Source organism: Leishmania major, chromosome 8 (assembly GCF_000002725.2).
Source record: "Leishmania major strain Friedlin complete genome, chromosome 8".
NCBI classification, from domain to species: Eukaryota; Euglenozoa; class Kinetoplastea; order Trypanosomatida; family Trypanosomatidae; genus Leishmania; species Leishmania major.
Window position 1 is genome coordinate 165,229 of NC_007249.2, and position 20,216 is coordinate 185,444.

A 20,216-nucleotide genomic window follows, 5' to 3' on the forward strand; every position below is an offset into this window, starting at 1 on the left:
GAAACGAAAAGGTGCTCGAGCCGATCGGTGTGGTCCTACGGCGCACGCGACATGCCATGTCAGTATGGGTTGTGCGTACGCGCACTATAGGGTCGAGTGTGCACCCGTTCGAAGCGACGCGCAGTACAGATCAACGCATGCACGTACGGATGACAAGAACCCTCGCTCGTCTTTCATGTCTTTCTCCGTCGCGAGTACACAGAAGGCCGGGTGCGCACGCTCCCCGATTCGCTCAGCACAGGGTGATGCTGCTCGGGGTGGAGGGTAAGAGAGTGAGAAATCCGCCGCTGCGACAGGGATGGGGCGAGCCGCACTAGCGCGGTGCCCCTGCGCCACGATCGCTTCCTCTTTGTCCTTCCTGCTATACTCGGGTGCTTCTTCACTCTGCCCCTCTCCGTGTCTGTTGCTTCTTTGCTCTTCTTTCTCTATTTTCGGCTGCTACTGGAAACGCACAACGCATACACGCCATCGTGGACGGCCCCCATCCCACGCACGCATCCCCGGTATGTGTGTGTGTGTGTGTGCGTCTGTCTGTCTGCCTGCTTCTCCTCCGCACACACGTAAGCTCGTACGCACACCTTCATTACAGAGCAGGCGGCGCGGTCCCGACATCACACCAGTTCCGCGACGTCGGCACGGTACATCGTACCTCTAAACACATACGTAGCTAACTAGACGCTCGCACACGCGTGCAGCAGATCAGACGGTGGGGTGCGCGTGCCTGTGGGCGCACCTTTTCTTCATTATTGTTTTCGCCCTGCTGTTTACTTGCTCCCGCCACGTGCGCGTCTGCATACGAGGGGGGGGGCGTGGGAAGTGACGCACGCGCGCGCGAACTACGTCGACACCGCTCACCTCATCTTGTCCGTTCCTAACCCGCTTGTCGCCTTCCCTGTTGTGTAATCCGGTGACGAGAGTCATGTACAACTTCCATAAGCGGACGGACGCTCCCACAAGAGTCGAGGGCGATGCCGGCGCGCATGGGGCGAACGACGGTCGCGAGTATGAACGGTTATCGGCGGGGCCGCAAGCAATGGCTGAAGATGGCGGCCATGATGCGCAGGAGCAAGGGCGCGCGTACGGGCACAGCGCCGAGTCTGGCGTTGGCGACTACGCGGACGGGCTTGGTGCCCCTGTGGCGGGTAGTGGGGAGGGATACGGGGACTACGGCCAGGAGGATCCGAGCGGCTACGACGTGACATCGCACCCCGGTCAGGGAAGCGACAATCAGGTGCAGCAGCAGCAGCAGCAGCAGGCGTATATGCAGCCACAGGTGTACGGCCAAGGCACCGAGGCCCGGGGAGAAGGGGAGGACGATGCGCCCATGTTTGCCGACTACCGCGGCCCCATAGATGGCGAGCGGGCGGAGCGCTACAACCGCCGTCTGCAGCAGCAGAAACAGTACGACGACATCCCCATGCCGCCAGACGATGCGGATCCGCAAGAGGTGTTTGCCTACTACCGCAAGCTCATCGGGCTCGTGCACTTCGTGCCACCGCGGCACTGGCGCGAGATCCGCTTCGACCTGCCGGCGAACGTCGCGGAGCTGCGCCTCTACCCACAGCGCCGCGAGCGCGTGCAGGATCGCGAGCCGATCAGGCCTACCTCGTGTATCGCCATCTCGCTGAAGGGCATGCTGCCGGAGAACACAACGCCGTCCGAGTACGCGGCGCAGATGGTGCAGTACATGTTCGACCTGCTGAACTACCAAAACGCCTCCACAGCCATCACAGAGCTGCGCTTCGTGAAGAAAGGGACAGAGCTGTTGCAGATGGTGGTGACGCTCGGCAAGGACATACGGCTGGCGGGACGGGTTCTGACAGAACTGCAGGCTGCGGGCCTCCGCGCGTACTACGGCAAGCCGGTCTTCGAGTTTCCGCCGAACGCGACCTTTCAGGTGGTCGACTACCGTCGCACCCTGCACGACGGCAAGGGCATCTCGGCGGAAGACGTCACATTCCTGCTGGAGCCGATTCGGCAGTACAACACCGTCGACATCAACGTCATCGAGGGCTACGAGCCCGGCGTCTTCTATGCGCCGGTGAAGCGGCCCGAGACGGTGTACTCGTTCCTGTGGAACTACTTCTGTTCCTACAAGTTCCAGGCTGACCTGTTCCGCCGCTACGGCGTGCTGGTGACCATGGCGCAGTGCCCGCACGAGTTCCTGCAGAAGGGCATCCCGTATCACATCCAGAAGCAGCAGCTGGAAGAGAAAATACGAGCAGAGCTGCAGCGCAAAGGCATGGAGAAGCGCGAGTATGATGGCAGCGGCGGTGGTGTCGGCGCTGGCGGCGTCGACGACGATGACGACTCGGACGATGGCATGAACGGCGGCGCCGACGGGGCGACCGGCGAAGGCCCACCGCCCGCGTGGGCCGCAAACGCCGCGGACGAAGTCGACATCTTCGGCTCGAGCACCCCTGCCAGCCGCGTGCAGAAGCAGCAGCAGCAGCAGCAGCCGCTGCAGCCCACCTCGGCGGCGGTGTCCGACCCATTCGGGTATGGTCCCGGCAGCAGCAGAGCTGCCGCGACAGCCACGGCGGCAGCCACGGCGAACACTGTCGCAACGGCCATCATCTTCGTCGACGAAGACGGTCTCGAGGATGTGGATGCACTGCTCAAGCAGTACAACGCCGTCACGGAGCCGCCACCGTCCGCAGGAAAGAAGAAAGAGGCTGCAGCGAAGGGGCGCAAGGGCAAGGAAACGACATCGGCGGCATCGGCAGCGGCTGTGGACGAGAGAGCTGTCGGTGAGGGGGGTGTCGCGCCGCCGGACGCCGGCCCCCAAGGTGGCGCACACATCCTGCCTCCACCGTCGGTGGAGGGGGCCGGCTGGGGTGGTGGTCACGGCGGCTACGGTGGTGACCCTTACGGTGCTCTGCCTGGGTATGCACCGGAGCAAGGCGTGCACGGGTATCCGCCGGCGCCACAGTACTACCCGTCTTCCGGCCCCTACAGCGGCGCTGGCCGTGGCGCGCCGCCAGAGTCGTACTACGGCGGGTACCAGGGTGTTGCTCCCTTGTCACGCGCCGACCCGTACCCGAGCGTTGCGCAGCGGTCCTCTTCGTCGTACGCCGCGCCGCCATACGCGTACAGAGATCGAAGTGCCATCGGCACAGCCGCCGACACGCTGCCCGCCACCGCCGCCAGCGGCAGCGGCGCTCCGTCGGCGTATCCGCTGCTCGTGGACGAGGCAGATGATGAGCAGGACGTGATCCAGCATCCGCTGCCGCAGGAACAGCAGCAACAGTCGTCGGCTTTGTGGCCGGGCGATGGGAGCGGCGGTGGCTATGGCAACTTGGACGGACAGCAGCCGCAGCAACCGCCGTTGTCCTCTCAGGCCATAGCGTCAGTCCCTCACGAGAAGGATATGCTTCTCTCGTGGTCGATGGATGAGGGGCTGGCGCACAACGCGGGGTCTGGCTACGCGGCGACCGGGATCTTCTCTCCACTACCGCCTCATCGCTCTCAGCAGGGTCCCGTCAACGCCTTCCTGCCGGAAGGCGAGGAGGTCGGCGGCATGCAGGGCTACGGCAGCAACTGGCCAGCCTTCAGCGACTCGCAGCAGCAGCTCAGCGCCTACGAAGCTGGTACCGCTGTCGGAGGCGTGCTTGGGGACTACGACCCGGCGCTACCCTCGTACTACGCAGGCGGCGATGTTAGTAGCTATCCACCGCCACCCCCGCAAGCAGCAGTCCCATGGAGCCACGCCGACAACAACAGCGGAGCACCGCTGAGGTACGGCGAGCCAGTGCCGATGCCGATGCCGCCGCACGTGCGCGAGGCAGCAGAGATCGCGGCAGACTTAGAGGAGCGCATCCAGGCTGCCTTTCCCGCCACGTGGGCCACCGCGTCGGACGCCTCGGCGCAGCCGTTCCTGTTGGACGGTGAGGTGCTCGAGGGTCAGGACGTGCAGAGCACCTCGGAGGAGGCGAACTGCGTGCTGGAACACATCCCGGACGCAGCCGCGGCGGCTGTTGCGGACCTGCCCGCCCCAACGACAGAGATCGAGGAGCTGCTCAGTTTTCTGCAGCGCAACGTCAGCCTTGTTGGTCGCCTGCTCCATAAGACCACCACCACGACCGTCGAGCAGGCGGCCGAGGTCGCCGTTTTCCGCGCCCGCGTTGCACGCGCATTGCTGATTGGTGCCACAGTGACTGTTGGCGAGTCGGAGTCGCCGGCGTCCCCAGAGGCGATCCGCGCTGCGTGGGAGCGGCGTGGCGCTGACGGCGGCACGGTGCCTGCCCCGCCTGCTGCGGCGAACGACGGCGAGGCAGAAGAGCCTGCGGAAGCGGAGGCGGCCCCCGTCGAGACGCAGCTGCCAGCTTTGCTCCCTTACCTCTTGCGCACCTCCGCGGGCGTCGACCTCGCGATGCTGCTCGCCTTTCACTACCCCCGCGCCTTCTCACGGCGTTTTCTGCCGTATGTCCCGGCGTACCTCTTCGACGAAAATGTCGTGCGCGTTGTGCTTGCGACAGCGCTGCGGCGTGACACGCAGGCAGCCAACGTCCTCGTCCGACACGTGCTGGCGCACTGGTGTCCGTTGACGCAGTGGCTGCTGCGCGTCGCCCACCACAAAGCAGCGGTAAAGCGTGATGGCGGCGAGGCGAGCGCAGCCGTGGCGGCTGCGGGCGAAAGTGGCAACACCATGGCCGCCATGAAGCATCTCGTGTCGTCCATCGGGAGCTCGATGGACATCGTTCTCGCCGCGCTCTCCCCGGCGCAGCGCGAGTTCTGCCGTGCCAGCAGCGATGCATGCAACTACGTGGACGCGTTTGCCGAAGCGATGCACGCAACTGGCGTCCATGACCCGGCGGAGTATGGTTGTGCACTCCCCCTGCTCTGGGGCCCCGACGGGGCGCTTTATCGATCCCTGGTGCGTCTCTACGTGAACGCGGACGTGTGTGACGGCGCGCAGATGGCGCTGCGGATGCTGTGCTGTGGCCGGTTCTCCTCGTCAGCGACGTCGACGTCTCTCGCCAGCGCCGATGTGTGCCTGACGCGGGATCACTACTACTACTGCATCGTGTTGCTCTCCCGGTCGCATACAGCACCGGTGCTGAGTCGTGAGACAGCCTCCTTCTGCGGTGCATTCCTGAAGCTGTTGGAGCTGCAGCACACGCGCTGGCAGCAGCAGCAGCAGCGCCCGGCAACCGAGGGCGGTGGCAATGCGACAAGGGCGCCCTCGGTCAGAGAGAAGGAGGCAGAGCAACTCTTAGAGACCGCCTTCAAAGCCATGCAGACGATCGACGTCTACACCACCTTGCGTGACGCGTACTTGGCCGTCGAGGTCCCCATCACCCGCTTCGAGTCCGTGCTTGCCCGCCTCAGCCCCGCCGAGCCATCCGCGAAACTGCAGCTGCAGGTGCCAACACTAGCAGAGTGGTACAATGGTAGCAACAGCAACAACGGCAAAGGGAAGAACAACGCTGGTCAGCCGCCGCGCAAGCGTGGCACAGAAGCACCGGCGATTCCTAGCATCTTCTATTACCGAGCCCCGTCACGTCGCAACGCTCGGTGGAATCAGCTGCAGCAACGGCAGCCGCAGTCATCGCACGTGACATTGAACGCATCCGGTGCCAGCGGCGGCAACGGTCCGACGAGCATCGCGTCTCGATGGCGGCAAGAGTGGACGGCGGCCATGCGCACGTACCCTCCCTCGGGGGTCCCCTTCGCCGCGTTGCCGGAGGGGTGGACGAGCCAACCCAGCCGAGAATACGGGCACTACTGCTTCACACCCCCTGCGCCAGCGTCGTCGACAGACGGTGCAGCCGCCCCTGCCACCGCGCCAACCCACAAGCATCCCATGGACGGCAAGGAGTACCCCGTCACCCCGCAAGCCCTCCTGCTGCAGGAGGCGGCAGCAAGTGGGAATACCTCGAGTGTCACACTCGATCAGGTGCGCACCCGCGCCAACGCCATGCATGCGGAGGAGGCCGCGGCCATCGGGCTGCCACCACCGGCGGAGCTCACTGCCGCGGACGCGGAGGCATGGGCATCGGATCAGCGCCGCCGCAATGTGTTTCTCGACATCGCCACGATGGAGCTGCTGGGCATCAAGTACCGGCCATCGGGTCGCGCCCACACCGTCGCCGCGGACGCCGCCTCGACAAGTGGCGTGAAACGCGGTCGCGACGCCGGTGCGACGGCACCGACGCAGGAGCAGCTGCAACAGCTGCTCGCCAAGGCAATTCCTAACTCGTACCCGGCTGTAGGGGCGCCATACCCGGTGGTCAGTCGCGGCTGGGCGGTTTATCTCAACTCCGCCCGCGGCCAGTATGGTTTCAAGGGCCCAAACAGCGGCCCGAGCCAGCCGCCGCTGTTTGTGCACCCCAAGACGCGGAAGCACTATTTTGTATCGCCTCAGGCGTTCGCGCAGCAGCGAAAGGTGAACCTCGACCTCGTGGCGCGCGATGCCGGCGTGGAGAAGAAGGACGTCGAGTCGTGGATGGCCGATCAGCGCACTCGGCACCCTGCGATCGATGCCGCGGTGGTGAAGCTGATACCAATCATATACAGCGACGTCGACAAGGCGATGGAGGAGAACGCGGCGGTCGAAGTGGCCGGGGATAGCGCAGCAGCGCCGCCAGTGTCATCCTCGCGTGACGGGGACCACCAACACCAGCACACGTCGTCATCACGGCACCGCTCCGAGCGCGAGGGCCACAGCAGCAACAGCGGTCGAAAACGCCGACGCTATGAGGGCGGCGGTAGCGACGCCTCGCACAACGATGATGACAAACGCGAGAACGGCGACGAATCCCGCGGCCGTCGCCGCCGCCGTGACCGATCACCACGTCGGCGCGGCGGGAACGGCGGCGGCGGCGGTGGTGGTGGTGATCGTCGCCATCGGTAGGACTCCGCTGGATTGTGTGCCGACACCCATCTACTGTGCAGCAGCCACGTGCGCTGGTGCGCAGGCGCTGTTTGCGAAGAGGGATCTGAGCATGGGAGAGAGCGAGCGTGCGCGTGACGTACGAAGTCGCGTGTGTGTGTGGGGGGGGGGGGGTTGGGAGGATGGGTTTGGCTGATTGGTTTTGTCTGTGTGCGGCCGTTGAGAGCGTGGGAGGGGTAGGGGCGGCCGGCCTCGCCGAAAAACGAAGGTGCGCAGCAGCACCGCGTCGCCCTTTCCTCCCCCCTTCCCCCGTGCGTCGTGAATGCGACAAGAGGCAGAGGGCGAGGCACCGTGCCCACCGCTCGCCATCCCACCCTCCCTTTTTTCTGTTGTTGATGTTTTGATTACCTCCCACCACCACCACCACCACCACCACCGTCCACGCAAACAACGTGTGAAAGGCATGGCCCCGTGCCATCACAAGATGAGACTGGCACATGTGACTGTTGGTCATTACAAGGAGGCGTGGCGGGCGGCGTTTAAGTGAGAAGGGGGACCTAACAGGCACAATGCACGCAACGCCGAATACGGGAAACGAAAGAAAAACAACAACAACAGCATGAAAACACCACCACCGACGTTGACGGCAGAACAGCACGAGCACCGAGTACCACGCTGTGGTGTCCGTGTGTCTGCCCGTCTCTCTCTCTCTCTCTCTTTGGGCCTCTGTGTGTTGTGATGGGACCGCCAGGAACGATCTAAGGATGTGCTGGCATCCCGGTGTGCGCAGGGGCAACACATCGCAAGGAGGATGACCTCTATCGTCTGCCCTTCACTTCTCACCACGATAACCGCGGCCATGAGACCCCACACACGTGTTGCAGTTACACACGCACGCGCAGAGCCGCAGGCTTGCGCAGCTGCCAGCCGACTTGGTGCGACCTAGATACTTCCCGAACTGTGCCTCCATCTCCATCTTCACGCCAGTGCCGCTCTACCTTGCAATCCCTGCCCTTGTCGGCAACGCTGCTCAGTCACGCCCGCGCATACATACACACATTGTTCAGCAACGCCGCGTGTCTCCTCTCTGTGCCACGTGTGTGGCTGCGAAAGCAGTGTAATCGTGGTGCCAGTGGTTGCTCGCATCGACGACGGAGACAGCGACGACAAGGGGCACGCGCGCACACACACACATACACACGCCCAAACGGCGCCGTTCGTGTCCTCTCGCGCAACGTTGTCCTCCCCACCGCGTCAGTGCTTCGTTGTAGTTTGCTGCTGCTTGGCATTGTGTTGCTCTTGTTGCGCGTTATTCCGTCGCCGACTCTCCCCACTCACCCCCCCCCCCCACACACACACACACGTCATACCAACTCCTCCGTCCGTCCTTGGTCATGTCGGGCACATCGAAGCTGCGATGGGCTCACTATGACGGCGTCTACCAGCCCGCGCTGCACATCCCCACAGAGGAGATTACCGAGACGGAGCTGCCGGCGGGCTACTCAGCCGTGTACCTGCTCGGACTCGACAGCACAGTAATGGTACCCGATGCGGACCTCAGCCCCTACGACCCCCATGATACGGCCAAGGCATCGCACCCGGCGGTCGCTCTCGGTGTGGCGACGGCGCAGCAGATTCTTGACGGCTTTCACGCCATCGAGGACGGCAGCGCCGCAGGGACCCAGCACCCCCAGCAGTGGCCGCACAATGACGAGGCGGAGGGGCCCTCGGACACCCTCCTGCTCGAGGACGACGACGACGATGGCGGCCATGCACACGGTCGCAGCAGCGCCAGCCGCAGCCGCCACGAAGAGAAGCAGCAGCGAAAACGGGAAAAGAAGGCGGCCAAGGAGGCGAAGAAGGCGGCCAGGGCGGCCGTCAAGCGCGAGCGGGAGGAGGTCACGTCTGCGCCGACGGTGCAGCACCGCGACGACGGCGACAGCGATGATGAGCTTCTCGTGGCGACGACCATTGAAAACAAGTACAGGCAGGCGCGCGATCGCGGCGCGGCCGGTGAAGGTGACAACGCCGGTGCAAGCAGCGGAAAGAAGGGCAAGTCAAAGAAGGAGCGCGACGACGGCGCGTGGGCGGCGCTCGAGGCAGACCTCTTCTCCGACGAGGAGGCCGGGGACAAAGAGAGCGAAGGCGATGGAGCTGGCCGGTACGATGCCCGCGGTGCTTGGCGCCAGCAGCGAGGTGTCCACGCTGGAAACCGAATGGGGCAGGCGCTGTCAGCGCTGAATGTGACCCGGGCAGCGCCGGACATTCCTGGCCTCTCAACGTCGTGCCCCTACGCGTACCCTTACCTGATGGAGATCGACTACGAGTACCGGCAGCTCGCGCAGGAGGCGGCCAGCCAGGGGCTACTGCTCACAAAGCAAGAGGGCGAAGTGGTGCGTGAGATCGACGCGGAGCTGCGCCGCAAGGCAGCGGAGCGGGTGTACCTTCAGTCGGTGCTGGAGCAGCGCCTTCAGCAACAGGAGAAGGGGCAGGAGGGGGGAGAGGCGTCGACGGCGGCGAGCAACGAGGTGGATGCGCTGTCGGAGGCAATCGGGAAGCTGGACGCGCCGCTTAGTGTGGCTGATGTGCTGCGCCGCCTTGTCTCCAAGCAGGTGTCGGCATCCACCGCCGCGTTTGACCGCGATGCCGCGGCGCGGGCGCGGCGTGCGGTGCAGCGGCGCACCCGCACCTTTCAGGACACGTCCGTCATCACGCTGCTCGAACAGCTGCGCGCTGTCGCCGCGACACCGCGCGAGGACGCTGCGGAGGTGATGCGCAAGTACGTCCAGCAGCGTCGCCAGCATGAGGAGATGAAGTCCAACATGCGTGGTCTCACAAAGACCGGCTTCTACGCGGTGCCGAAGCCGATGGAGAAGTGGAAGCGCGGGCGGGATATGATGCTGCTCGTGAATGCCGGCTCAGAGGCGCAGAAGGTGCGGCCGACATCCTACATCTCGCAAACGTACTCGACGATGCGGGAGCGCATGAGAGACCACGCCGAGAAATGTTTTGACCGCATGGCGGTAGCGGCTCGCGACGGCGCCTCGTTCCTCGACCCGAGCAGCTTCGCCGGCACCAGCACTGCATTCATGTCGTCCTCTTCCACACCCGCAGCGCTGCCGCTATCGGCGCAGCAGCACCTGATCCAGCACCAGCAGCAGCAGAGCCGCCTGAACGCCGCTAAAGCAGTGCACCGGCGCGAAGCGTTTTTCCAGTTTCACAGCCTGCGCTGTGACACGGCGGCCCCGGTGACGCTCGAGTCCGTGCCGCTCAACGCCGGTTTTGCTGCGGCCAGCACGCTGGCACCAGGATTGCTGGAATCGGTGGGCGAGACCATAGCCCCGGGCAGTCGCGCTGCATCTCTCGGCCGCGGAGGAGAGGACGCCTCGATCCACACGGAGGATGGCACGTCCCTGTCCTACTCCACGCACAGCGCAGCACCCAGCTCGTACCCCTATCTGTTCGACCACGAACCGCGCTCGCGCCGTCCGCACCAGCGTCGAAGCAGCCGCGGCAGCGTGAGCGGGCTCTCGTCGGACTTGGAGGGGGCGTCTGTGAACACGTCGCGGGCGACGTCTGTGGCCTCGGCGTACAGCGGAAACGGCGAGGATGACAAGGCCAAGGAGCACCGCCGCGCCGGCTGCTCGGCCGGCAAGCGCGGCGCGACCACAGCAGCGACGCAGAACGGCGCCGCAGCCACCGCACCCGCGGACTGGCGCTCGAACGCGAAGCGCAGCATCATGGAGCAGCTGACCCTCTACCGCCGTGGTAAGCACGGCAAGCCGGCGGTGCTGAACGACGAGCAGTGCCGCGAGATGTGCCGGCTGCTCCTGGATCGCGCCATGCGCGCCGAGGCGGAGCGGCAGGGGATGTCCCTCGCGGTTCAGTCGAACAACATCGCGGTGCGCTTCACCAAGGTGACGGAGAAGCGGCTCAAGAAGAGCGTTGACCACTACTTGGAGAGGCAGATGCAGCAGGGCACCTTATTCTCCAAGGCAGCGGCCTCAGCAGGGGGTGCGTTCGGCGCGTCCGCGGTCGGTGTCCTCGGTGACGGCGCTGTGCTGCAGCCAGGCATCTTGCCCATAGACAACAACGGCGCAGTGCTGCCGCACGACACCGCCACCGAGGCACGTCAGCGCGCGGTGGCTGACACGCCTATCTACGAGGATTAGTACCACACCGTTTGTGGGTGTCCCTGTGGCTTGCCAAAGAGCGAGGGGTGGCGGGGTGTCACGCCTCACTGCTGATACCGTGAACATAGGGACGGGCGTCCCCCGTGGTCGGTTGAGTGCGTGCCGGTCAGTGCTGCTGCCGCGTGCCCAAGTGTGCTTGTATGTGCACGATGCCCTTCCTCCCCCCCCCGCCCCCCCCAGTGTGTTGGTCTCTCGTTGCACCTCTATCCTTCTCGTGCATCGGTCTGCGTTTTCCTTGGGCGACGTGACGATGGTTGCCGCACATGCGCACACGTATGTACGTGCTCGAGTGTGTGTGTGGGATGGGGTGCTGGTCTGCGCGCATCTTGTCTGTATGTATGTGTGTGTGTGTGTGTGTGTGTGTGTTTCTGATGCACTCCCCCTCCTCCTCCCCGACCCAATCCACCTTCTCTGTTCTACATCGATATCTCTACATGACAAGACGGTTGTCTGGCGCCGTCGCTGGATTTCCGTTGGAGCGAGGTGAGAAGGCGACGGTGCTCATCCCTCTCCCTCTCCCTTTCTCTCTCTCTCTGTGTGTGTGTGTGTGTGTGTGTGTGTATATGTGTATGTGTACGCATGTGTCTGTGTGTGTCGTCGAGCTAACAAGAATGCAGTCTGCGCTCGTCTATGCCTCTCATAAAGTAAAAGTCGAGAAAAGAGAGCGAGAGCGAGAGGGGCGCCAGTCCATCGCGGCGCCGCGGCTCATCTCCCCTCCCCCCCCCCTACCATAACTTCTTGCGATGAAGAAGGTTGACACGGGAGTAACAGCAGGGTTCCGTGGCTGCACGGGTGCGAAGATCTCTTGAAGCAGATCATGGAGAAAGGTGCCTCTGTCTGTTCACCACCGAAGCCACTGCCCCGAGTGCTGCAGAAGTTTCATACCTGGGGTGGGGAAGTGGGGAGGAGCTGAGGAAGAGACGAAGCACAAGGACGGCTGCGACGGCAGGAGTGTGGCCGGCGGCTGCGTCCCCTTCCCCCTCTTCGCGCATCACACACACACGCGCGCTCACCCCCCCCCACCCCCTCGTTCTCCTCTTCGTATGCCCCATCTACGTGCGTGTGTGTCCGTCACCCTCCGTTCTACCGCTGGCGTCGGTGCCCCCCCCCCTCCCTCCCTCCCTCCCTCCTCCTCCTCACCACCACCACCACCTCGTTGGCGCTGCCGGTGTCATGCGCCATAGCTCAGCCAGTGCGTGTGTGCCTCAGTCGATTCTTAACTAAGGGGCCCTCTTGCCATCCCACCCCCACCCTTGACTGTCACCTTTAATCGATCCGGACACGCACTCACACACACACACACACACACACGCACGCACTTCCCTTAGCCTTTCACGTCCCTCGTGTGCGACGTGGTCCGCGGGCTTGATAGCGGCCACGATGATCGCGTGTGCGGCATTACAACGACTGGAGCGGTACGGCTCTCTCGGGCTGAAGCGACACAGCACAGAGGATTTTGTGAGTACGTCGCTCAAGGACCCGCGACGAGCGAACATCTATGCCTTGACCCTACTGAGCACGTGGAAGGAGGCGCTGCAGGCCGTCCGCGGCGACGACGCCAACGGTGTCGCGGATGTGTCGAAGGCACCAGCTCGCTACACAGACGCGCTTGTCTACGCTGTCAGCTTCGCAGTGGCCCTCACCACACAGCACGTGTTTGAAGTCGGCACCGCCACAGCGGCGGCGACGGTGGCTGGCATGAGTGGCAGCTCACAGCCCGCAGCAGCTGGCACAGGGGGGAAGACCAAGAAGGCTGCCTGGCAAAGTAGCGGCAGCGGCTGCAGCAGCAAGGGCGACGCCACAGCTGCTTCTCTTATCTTCACGGACGCCTCCGCCCAGGCACTGGAGCTCTTGACGCTGCTGAAGGAGGTGACGATAGCGATCGGAAGCGGCCGTGCTCTGCGGAGCAACGCTTCATCGGACGACTTCACGAAGGCGGTGGCACATCTTCTCACGAGCAGCACGGACCTCACCCTCTTACTGCTGGGCGGCGTCTCCATCTCCTCTGGCGCCGCTACACAGGAAGGACAGGAGTCACAACCGGGTAGCAGCAGCGCTGAACAGCAGCAGCAACAACAGCGGGAGGCGATCCTCGCGCAGGCGCTCGTGTTGGTGGCTGCGACGGCGCAGATGCTGCGACGCGTGCAGGCAAGCTATCCCATCAACGACCTTTACCACACCCGCCCCTGCGCTGCGCTGCTGAAGACCGTCGTGAACAAGCACAAGCAACTCCAACAGCGACTCAAGCACGTCAGCGGGAGCAGTGACGCTGCCACGGAGCAGACCGGGCGCGCTGCGCCGGCGCTGCTGGATGTGCTTCATCGCTACATTCAGCTGTGTGCGCGGCGCTCAATCTCAGGAAATCAGCAACAGTCAGCGGCCGCCCCATCCGCCAGCGCGTCGGCCGCCAGCCTCTTTTCCATCTTCTCCCTCTTCCAGCGCCTCGGCATGCTGCACGGCGCGCTCGGCGCCGTCACAGCGCTTCCTAAAGGGTTCACGGCGCAGCTCTGCAGTGCCTGCGAGGACGTGCAGTACTGGCTGAGCCAGCTGCTGTCCAGCACCGCGTGCAACCGTGCGACTCGCTACGTCGTGTACTTCCGCGAGGACGAGCTGCGACTGATGCAGCACAATGTTCGCCAGACCTCCGAGTATGCGCTGTACACCTTCGCCACTACGCCGCCGGTCGACCCGGGGCTTGTGGAGCCGCTGTTGAGGGACGGCGCTGCTGCCGACAGCAACGACGAGGCCACGCGCGCGCGCGCGGCTCTCGTGCTTGCGCAGTGGTGCGTGAGTGCACCCTTCTTTTTCGAGAGCTTCTGCCAAGGTGAATCGTGGGCCTCCTTCGCGCAGGAGCAGCGGCGGCTTGTGCTGCTGCAGCAGTCCCGCGTGCGCCGCGGGCTCGAGAGGGCGTCGCGTCGGCAGCAGCGGAAAGAGAGGGCAACGAAAAAGGCGATGCACCTGGACGAAGAGTATGGCAATCGGTCTTCCTCGGTGTCCTGCGACTCCAGTGATGCCGCCTCAGCGCACAGCAGTAGCTCCGATTCTGCGTCCTCGGCTGGCGGCCGCCAGCAGCGGCAGCGCGGCAACGGCAGCGGTGGTACCGAAACGGCATCTCTCTTGTCCCTCCCAACGGCGAGCCACGCGAACCACGCCGGCTGCAGCGTCTGCGGCAGTGCGACGTCACTCGCCAGTCGCGTGTCGCTTCTCTCGACGCTCTCCCAGCACTCGGCAGCTTCCTACCTTTCCTTCATCTCCGTACTTCGGCCATCGATCACCGCCGGCTCAGCGGCGGGTGGTACTGGAGCTGGTGGCAGCGCTGACGGCGATGGCGCAGCTGGCGCAGGTCAGCAGATGCACGAGTCGGAGGATGGCAACACAAACCTTCCTCTCATCCTGCTCGAGCAGCTCGCTTTGGGTCTTCATCGCTTCATGGAGGCCTACCCAGCAGAGCTGCTCGACCGCTACGGACTGCGCAGCGTATCATGGAGCAGCATCGCACGCATGTTCGCCACTGTAGAGAAGTCTCTCGTGAACACGACGACGACAGCAGGGGCGGCGGCAGGAGCAGCAGCAGCAGCAGCACCACGTCAGGCCAATCACTTTCCCAACGATCAGGAACCGCCGCAGCCGCTCTTCAACCTCGCGCAAGACATCCGCTACAACAAGGGGATGGGCTACGAGTGTCTGGGCTTGCTGTTTGCGAAGGTAGTGGCCCCGCTGCTGGACCCCGCGTCATCGCGTGCGATCGCGTCGACGTCATGGTCTCCACCGCAACAGCACCAACTTCGCAGATCCACAGGCGAGGCAACGGGGACCGAGGACGACGACGGCAGCGGCGGCGGTGCCCGCAGTGACGGCGGCGGCACCCAAGAAGAGTTTTTTGCCAACGCCGCCGCCGTTGCAGCCACCGTGGGACGCGCGGTGCTGACCATCGACGACGATCCCGCGACACGCGCCTCCGTGGAGGCGGCCCTGTCGAGGTGCTTGACGGCGTACGAGACGGTGGCGCCGCAGGTGGTGGACATGAACCTCCCCACCATCCTCCGCCTTGCTGCGCGCACGGCAGCCACATCAGCGGGGTCGACCACTTCACTTCGCGCCTCCGCGTCGCCCTCGTCTCTGTCGATTGTGTTGGTGGACTTTGTGCGCGATATTACGGCTCGTCTGGGCCGCGGCAACGACCTGCCGCACCTTGTCGATGCCCTGCTCCAGCGGGGCGACTTTGCTGCTAACGCGAGCGCCACGGCCGCCGCCTCTGCGGTCGTGGACGGCAGCGGCGATAAGGCGTCCACTATCCGCTCGCTGCGTGCGGTCTTTTCGCTCCCCCCGGTGCGACAGGCAGTTATGGAAGCCGCCGGGACGTCATTGGACCCAGAAAGTCTTCTGCGGCGGCTGAGCGGCGTCGCGGCGGAGCTCGAGGAAGACAACAAGAGCAGCAGCAGCAGCAGCAGCGCTCAGGATGAGAAGCAAGTCGAACTGTCGTCCACGGCAAGGTCTTGCCGGAAGCACGATGACGCTCGGGTGCAGCGCATGCTTCTGGCTCTGGAGCTCATGGAAGCGCTTCTCGCTGGGGTCACACCGACGTGCGTCTCTGCAAGTGCGGTGCTGGAGCACACAACGCAACTGGAGCTGTTACTCAGCTCATCGTTCATGGCTGCGGTGGAGGAGCTGAAGGGCGTTTGCGGTGAAGCGTTGGACGACAGACGTGCGCTCATGATCCAGCACATGTACACGATCCGCCAGTGCCGCGCCGTGACAATCCTTTGCCTACAGGACCTCGGCACCCAGCAGGTGCATGACTATCTCCGCATGCTCGAGGATGCGTTGTGGCAGCTCACGAGTCACGTGGGCAACCTCGTCGGATCGCTGACACTGGCAGAGTTGCAGCCGTTGCTGCGGCCACATCCAGCGCGGTATGGCGGCAGCGAAGTCCTTGCACCGTCGCCGTCGGCGCTGGAACAGCTGCAGGTGCAGCTCCTGCCTTCGTCGCTCATCCTGCAGCGCCTGTCGCTAGCGCGCGCAGTGACCGTCGCCCTGGGAACTCACGCAGGGCCCGCAGAGGAGCTCCGTGACATGGTGTCGTACCTGTGGGACTGCCTCGGACAGGGCGGCCACGACGCAGATGAGGAAACAACGCCGCCGCAGCGTCGGTCGGGCGGGGTGTCGCTCTGGTTGGCGAATCAGATGACTTCCGAGGAGTGGGTCAGCTTGGTGGCGCTCGGCAAGGAGAAGCATGCGCGCTCCTCGATGATGGCGCTCCTGCTGCGCTCCGCCGCCTTAACTTCCGCAGCGACGCCAGAGACGCCGGCGTGGTTGTCGCGGTGTCTGCAGTGCATCCCTGGAACGGTGCTGCGCGCACTTGTCGACGCATTCGTGTCGCTTTCCGTTGACGATTTCTGCGATGCGTCCCTCGCGAATTCATCGTTGCCGTCCGCACGTCGGCGGCTCGAGCTGGCACAGCGGCAGTGGATGGCCCTCACGACATCGCTCGTGGCAGCGTACGCGGTGGTGGGCCACAACCCGTACTGGCCCTCGGTTGTCGCGCACACGGTGCGCTCAGTGACGCATGTGGCGCGGGTGTGGCGGAAGCACGCGAAGGAGCGGCTTGGCAGCGCCATCGAAACGCCTGCACAGGCCCCTCACCACACTACCGCGGCGCACGTGTTTGCGCTGCTCACGCGGCAGCTCATCTCGCTGCTGCTGTGTACGCTGCGTAGTGAGCCACGCGCCGCAGAGGTGCTCCGCCGGGTGCTGCTGACGTTAGCGAGGGAGTCGGCGGTCGGGTCTTCATCGGCAGCAGGGACATCGGTCCCGGTTCTGTCGCGCAGCGGCATGTCCGTGGCCTACGTAAAAGCACTGACGGTGCCGGCAGCGTCACTCGGTGACCTGAGTACGCCAACCATGCTGACGACATCCGACCCCACAACCGCGGCCGACGGAGGAGGGACACCCGAGGTGGTTGCCGCCTTGAAGGAGTTGACGTTCGAGGATGAAGTGCGCGACGTCTGCACCGAACTTTTCGCCGCGTCCTTCGTGAAGCGCATCTTCACTGTGACGGACCTGTGCAGTGACAGCGCGGCGGAGGCTATGTCGGTGCCCTTGGCTACGGCCACAGCTGCCATCCGTGCTAGCATGATGACGCTCGCGCTGCTCTACCAGGTCTGTGTGGCCGCCGCGCAGGCATCGTGGCGGGCCAAGGCAACCGACGGCAGCCTAGAGGCGCTGGTGCAGACGCCAGCGGTCGTGTTCCTGCACACCCTCGCCGCTAGCTTTCACGCACGCGGCGCTGCGAGAGTTTCAGGCAGCGGCGCCTCCTCCGACGCGGCAGTAGATGGCGTGCTGGCGGCGTTTCTCGAGCAGTTCTGCGCGCATGGCGAGGAGCACTCAGAGCAGCACCTGTTCGTCCACATCGCATCTGCCGCCGCAGCAGGCGAGAAGCGGCGCCGAACGCGCGACATGACAGACGCTGGCGCTGGTGACACAGACCGCGCTGCTGGTGACTCTTCCCCCCTTCGGACGGCGATCGTTGCACCGGCAAGTGCTCTCGAGGCGGTGGAGGATCTGTGGTGTGAACAACTGCGATGGACGGCGTGCACTGTGATGCGTCTCAGCCACGCAGCCGACAGTGAGCCCAGCTCGTGCGCCACCGCGCTGCAGAGGGCGTGTCTCACATTTCGCCAGCTCTTCGCGTGTATGTGGTCCAGTGCTCACTTTCGGAAGCACCAGATGTCCAAGGGTGTTGGGGGTCGTATCGGTGGCGGCGGCAGTGACTCGAGACGCGCTCGCAGCAACGGCGACAGCGAGCCGACAGCGCGCCAGAGCCGTCTCGCAGGGGATGTCAACGCATTCCTCGCTGCAGTGCTCGGTAGCCCACGCGCGCCTGGTGGTGGCAGCAGCGACGGAGCCACGCGTGTGACAGGCAACGAGCTGCGCAATCAGCTGGCGGACTTCTTTGGGGTGCCGGTGACAGCGACGGACGGAGCGGCGCGTGGGGTTGAACGCTCGCGCCACCCGTGTGACCGAATATGGATGCAGCTGTCGAGTGTTGGAGGTGAGGCAGGCGTCTGTGCACTGTGGCTCTTGTGGAAGCTTCAGTGCGTTTCGGCCGCCCTCACCGACAGGCCTGCGATGGTCGATGGCGTCGAGGACGACTCGCAGACGCGCATGAGGACGTTCCTGGGCGCCTACTATGACTTGAACGCCAGCGTAGAAGGCGATGCAGCGACGGCGGCCACCACCGCCACCGCTTACACCCGCCTGGTGACGGCGCTGCGGGCGTCGCCAGATACGCTCCGTATTCTACCTGCTGAGGAGGAACCGCCGCTCTTGCATGAACACGTCCAAGACCTGCTGACGCGCACTATTCCAGGAGCGTCGCCTCGTGCGAGCGCTGCCGCGAGCTCGTTCGCGTTGGCAGCTCCTGCAGCGGCGGAGCTGATTGTGCACTTGTTTTCTGTCCGCCCACGTTTGCCAAGTGGGCAGCTGCTGCCACACGCGCAGCACCTGCTCGTGTGGCTCTCGCACGCATCCTCTGCAGCCGCGTCGCTGGCAGCAGCGGGGGTGCACGGCGCTGCTGGTCCATCCCTGGCTTCACTTTGCATCCGCGTCTGCGCCGCCGTTGCCGCGCACCCCGCCGTATCCGGCGCGTCGGACTCGTCTGCGCTGATTGCCGCGTGGGCATCGTCGCTGCCACCAGCGCAGCAGCAGCTGGATGCGTGCCGCGGTGGTTGGCAGCCTCGCAACGGCAGAAGCACCGCACAGGAGCTGCTCGACAATGTGTGGCTGCTGCTGCTTTCCCTCTTGGAAGAATCCCGAGCGCCACTGAGGGCCACCGCTGCTGCGTCATCGGCGCCGCTGCTGCGCGAAGGGGAGGTGGTTCAGATGATCCTGCTGTTCACGAAGACCTGGCTAGGGCAGTCGGCGCGCCAGCAGGTGCTGTGGTCCCGCCCGGCGATGCTGCCGCCGCTGATGTGCGCACTCTTCACGTGTGTAATGCGTGGAATGGAGTCGCAGCAGTTCTCGCCGCGCGTGCTAAGCGTGCTGGCAAGTGGGCTGGCGGCGATGGCGGCCCACGTGGACGCGGCAACTGCGAACGAGGGCGATGCGGAGGTCGACAGCGTTGACGGCGACGACGACGAGGGCGAGGGTGTTGGCGAAAGGAAAGCCGAGGCGCCGGCTAGCAGCGCGCCAGCCACAAAGGGCGACGAGCGCCGCCGCCCGCAGAAGCGACGACTCGAGGCCGGCACCGAAGCGTGGGTGACAGGTACCGCCACCCCCGCGCACGTCAAGCGAGCCGCCCTCGCCGCCGCCACGTCAGCACTCTTCGAGGTGGCGCACCACTACATCCACATCTTCACCGCCTTCAGCAGCGACATGGACTTCCTCTTCACAGACTTCCTGAGGGTGCTCAGCCAGCACTTCCTGCCCACCGTGGCACGGCCTCCCATCGCCCATCGCGTCGGTGTGCGCATCGGCAGCACGGTACGGTCGGACGTGTCGTTTGCTGACCTCGCTTACACGTGCGTCGGCAATGCGGAAAGCAAGTCGCTGCTCAGGCAGGCGGCGCTGCGTATGGAGGAGGAGGGGTTGATGGACAGCAGCAGTGCCGGCGGTGGTATCGCTGGCGAAGGTAAACGTGGGTCAGCGCTGACGGACGGCAGCCGAAGTATCTTCCGGGTGGCGTAGCCGGCTCGCCTCTCTCTGCAAGGCCGGCGTTGTCTGCTAGCCGTGTCGTTGCCGGGAGTGTTTCCGGCGGTGTTCGTTTCCTTCTTGACCGACCTCTCTCCCTCTCTTCTCCGTATGGTGCGCTAAATAAAGAAGGTACAAGGGGAAGAGAGGCGGTGGTGGTGGGGTGGGCGGCAGCGGCGGCGGTGTGGTGATGACTGGTTCACGGATGCCGTTGCCCGTGTCTTCCGTCGTCTCATCCCCGCCCTTCCTCCCGTCTCCACGGCACCTCGCCCCTCTTCGCGCCTGTGCCCGACCGAATGAACTCTCTAATCCTCACACCCACACCCCTCCTCCCCTCTCCGTAATGGTCTTCGATGAAGCGGCAGACGTGCTCTGTTCGGTGTGTGTGTGTGTGTGTGTAGGGAGGGTCGTCCCGGTTTTGGCTGGTGACAGACGTCTCTGTCGGTGCGGGCGCTGCAATGCGCCTCCTTCTGTCTCTCGCACGCACACACACACACACA

The 20,216-nt window shown here is 64.7% G+C and overlaps 3 protein-coding genes across 3 annotated transcripts; all 3 read left to right on the forward strand.

Annotated features, from left to right (window-relative positions):
* Nucleotides 1-1,261: 1,261 nt before the first annotated feature.
* On the forward strand, nt 1,262-6,856 carry LMJF_08_0420 (conserved hypothetical protein; the record flags this gene model as incomplete). The annotated part of the gene is made up of 1 exon (XM_001681019.1): nt 1,262-6,856. The coding sequence occupies one exon, from the start codon at nt 1,262-1,264 to the stop codon at nt 6,854-6,856; it is 5,595 nt and encodes a 1,864-aa protein (XP_001681071.1).
* A 1,373-nt stretch (nt 6,857-8,229) lies between these two features.
* LMJF_08_0430 (conserved hypothetical protein) lies at nt 8,230-11,007 on the forward strand (the record flags this gene model as incomplete). The annotated part of the gene is made up of 1 exon (XM_001681020.1): nt 8,230-11,007. One exon carries the CDS (start codon nt 8,230-8,232, stop codon nt 11,005-11,007), a length of 2,778 nt encoding a protein of 925 aa, XP_001681072.1.
* Nucleotides 11,008-12,408: 1,401 nt separating this feature from the next.
* On the forward strand, nt 12,409-19,713 carry LMJF_08_0440 (conserved hypothetical protein; the record flags this gene model as incomplete). Its single annotated transcript, XM_001681021.1, has 1 exon — nt 12,409-19,713. One exon carries the CDS (start codon nt 12,409-12,411, stop codon nt 19,711-19,713), a length of 7,305 nt encoding a protein of 2,434 aa, XP_001681073.1.
* Between the last annotated feature and the right edge of the window lie 503 nt (nt 19,714-20,216).